This window comes from Eimeria mitis, genomic scaffold (genome assembly GCF_000499745.2).
Source record: "Eimeria mitis Houghton genomic scaffold, Emh_scaff3387, whole genome shotgun sequence".
NCBI classification, from domain to species: domain Eukaryota; phylum Apicomplexa; class Conoidasida; order Eucoccidiorida; family Eimeriidae; genus Eimeria; species Eimeria mitis.
In genome coordinates, this window is record NW_013571727.1 from 3,421 (window position 1) to 5,700 (window position 2,280).

The window sequence follows — 2,280 nt, forward strand, 5'->3', positions numbered from 1 at the left end:
TATTGTTAGTATTATTTATATATTATTATTATATATTATTATTTGTTTATTTTTATTTTTATTTTTATATTATAATTTTTTTAATTATTTTGTTGTAAATATTATATAAAAAGTTATTAACAAAAGCCCAGGCAGCTTGTTTTATTTTATTTGTTTTATTTGCTTTATTTTATTTATTTGTTTTATTTTATTTATTTGTTTTATTTTACTTATTTTTTTTTGTTTTATTTATTTGTTTTATTTTGTTTGTTTGTTTTGTTTAATAAAAACAGTAAAAATATATAATAATAATATATTAAAAAAAACCAAAACAATAATAATACTACTACTAATACATTTATAAAAACAAAAATATATTAATAATATATATATCTAAATATATATACACATATACATATGTATATATATATATATATATATATATATATATTTAGTATAATATAATATAATAAAAATAAAAAAAAACAAAAGTTTTTTGTTTGTGTTCAGCTGGAGTGTCGTCGTCTTCGTGTTGCGTTGAATTTATTGGCGTCAAAAAAAGAAGAAATAAAAAAACAAATGAAAGCAAAAGAAGAAGAAATAAATATATTACAACATAAACTGGAGTGTATATACACCGAGTATAATAAAAATAAAGATATAATATATAATAATAAACAAATAATATATAAATACAATCACTATATTCAGTTTCTTATTAAAATTATTAAACACCTAAAATTATATATTATAAGCGAAGCTAAACAAAACTCGTTTTCTCTCTCTTCTCCTCTCTCTCCTTATAGACCTTCTCTTCTTTCTTCTTCTTTTGCTGCAACACCCAAAGAGAGGGGGGCCCCCGGGGGGGCCCCCGGGGGGCCCCCCAAGGGTACCACCTCTGATGCGGGGGGCCACAGGGGGGGGGAGGAGAGAAGAAGAAGAGAAAGAAAAGATGATTTGAATTTGAATGAAGAAAGAAAAGAAAGTTATGAAGAAGAAAAGTGGAAAATATCTGAATATTCAGCTGTGCATACACCCCGAGGTGCCTATACACCCCGAGGTGCCTATACACCCCAAGCTGCATATACACCCCGAGGTGCCTATACACCCCGAGGTGTACATACACCCCGAGCTGCATATACACCCCGAGGTGTACATACACCTCAGGGTGTATGTACACCTCAGGAGGAGGAGAGTGAATCTGTGCGGGAGTTGCAGCGGCTGGTGGAGAAAGCTGCAGCAGAAATAAAGGCGACCCTCAGTGCAGCTAAAAAAGGAAAAACAAACAAAAACAACAAACAGCAAACGAACAAACTAACAAACACAACTCCTGCTGCTGCTGCTGCTGCTGCTGCTGCTGCTGCTACTACTACTACTACTGTTCCTCCTATTCTTACACCATCATCATCATTATCATCAGCAGCAGCAGCTGCTGCTGCTGCTGCTGATGGTGACGCTGCATGCGCTAGCGAGTGTGTAGAGGTGCCTGAAGAAAGAATTGATGAGGGAGAAGAAGAAAAGAGAGAAAGCAGCAACGGCTCATCGCTTTGGGGTGTATGTACACCTCAGCAGCCGGCGGTGGGGGCGGAGGACCCCGATTTCGATTCATTTATTTCTCGTTTTTTCTTTGAATGCGACGAAATAAAAAGCATAAATAAAATAAATACAACAAATAAAATAAATAATTTATATAATAAAAGAGCAGCAGCAGCAGCAGCAGCAGCAGCAGCACACTGCCGCGCACCATGGAGAGAAGAAACAGCAGTGAAGTGCCTCAAAGAAGAAATCAAAATTTTGTTTCCGCGCGCATTCGAGCGTCTAGAGAGAAGCGGAAAAATTAAAACTAATAAAACTAAATAAATATATTTTTTTTGCTTTTTTTCTCTTCCTTTTTGCTCGTTTTCTTTTTTAATTTGTCTACGTAAATACTCAACTACTAACTGCTGTTGCTGCTTCTGTTGCTGCTGCTGCTTCTGTTGCTTCTGTTGCTGCTGTTGCTACTGTTGCTACTGTTGCTGCTGTTGCTGCTGTTGCTGCTGCTGCTGCTGCAGCACTAGGAGGGTGTAGGGGATATACTATATAGAGATAGGCGCAGCCAAAGTGAAACAACACATGCAGCAGCAGCAACACCAGCAGCAACAGCAGCAGCAGCAGCAGCAGCAGCAGAACATTTTATTGATCCTAGTGTATCCTTAAGTTCCTTCGCTGTGTACACTATCAGCAGCAGCAGCAGCAGCAGCAGCAGCAGCAGGAGAGAAAAAAGCACAAAACAAAAAAAAAAAAAGAAAAAAAAAAAAAAAA

At 35.9% G+C, this 2,280-nt stretch overlaps 1 protein-coding gene across 1 annotated transcript in view; it reads left to right on the forward strand.

The window, feature by feature from the left end:
- The window catches only part of EMH_0065450 (uncharacterized protein), a gene marked incomplete at both ends in the record, with an annotated part of 4,439 nt that extends 2,264 nt beyond the window's left edge, over window positions 1–2,175 (forward strand). Inside the window, 2 exons of the mRNA XM_013498383.1 lie at window positions 1,165–1,533; window positions 2,047–2,175. Coding sequence (XP_013353837.1) covers window positions 1,165–1,533; window positions 2,047–2,175 — 498 coding nt within the window. The remainder of the gene's footprint in view (window positions 1–1,164; window positions 1,534–2,046) is intronic.
- Window positions 2,176–2,280: the final 105 nt, after the last annotated feature.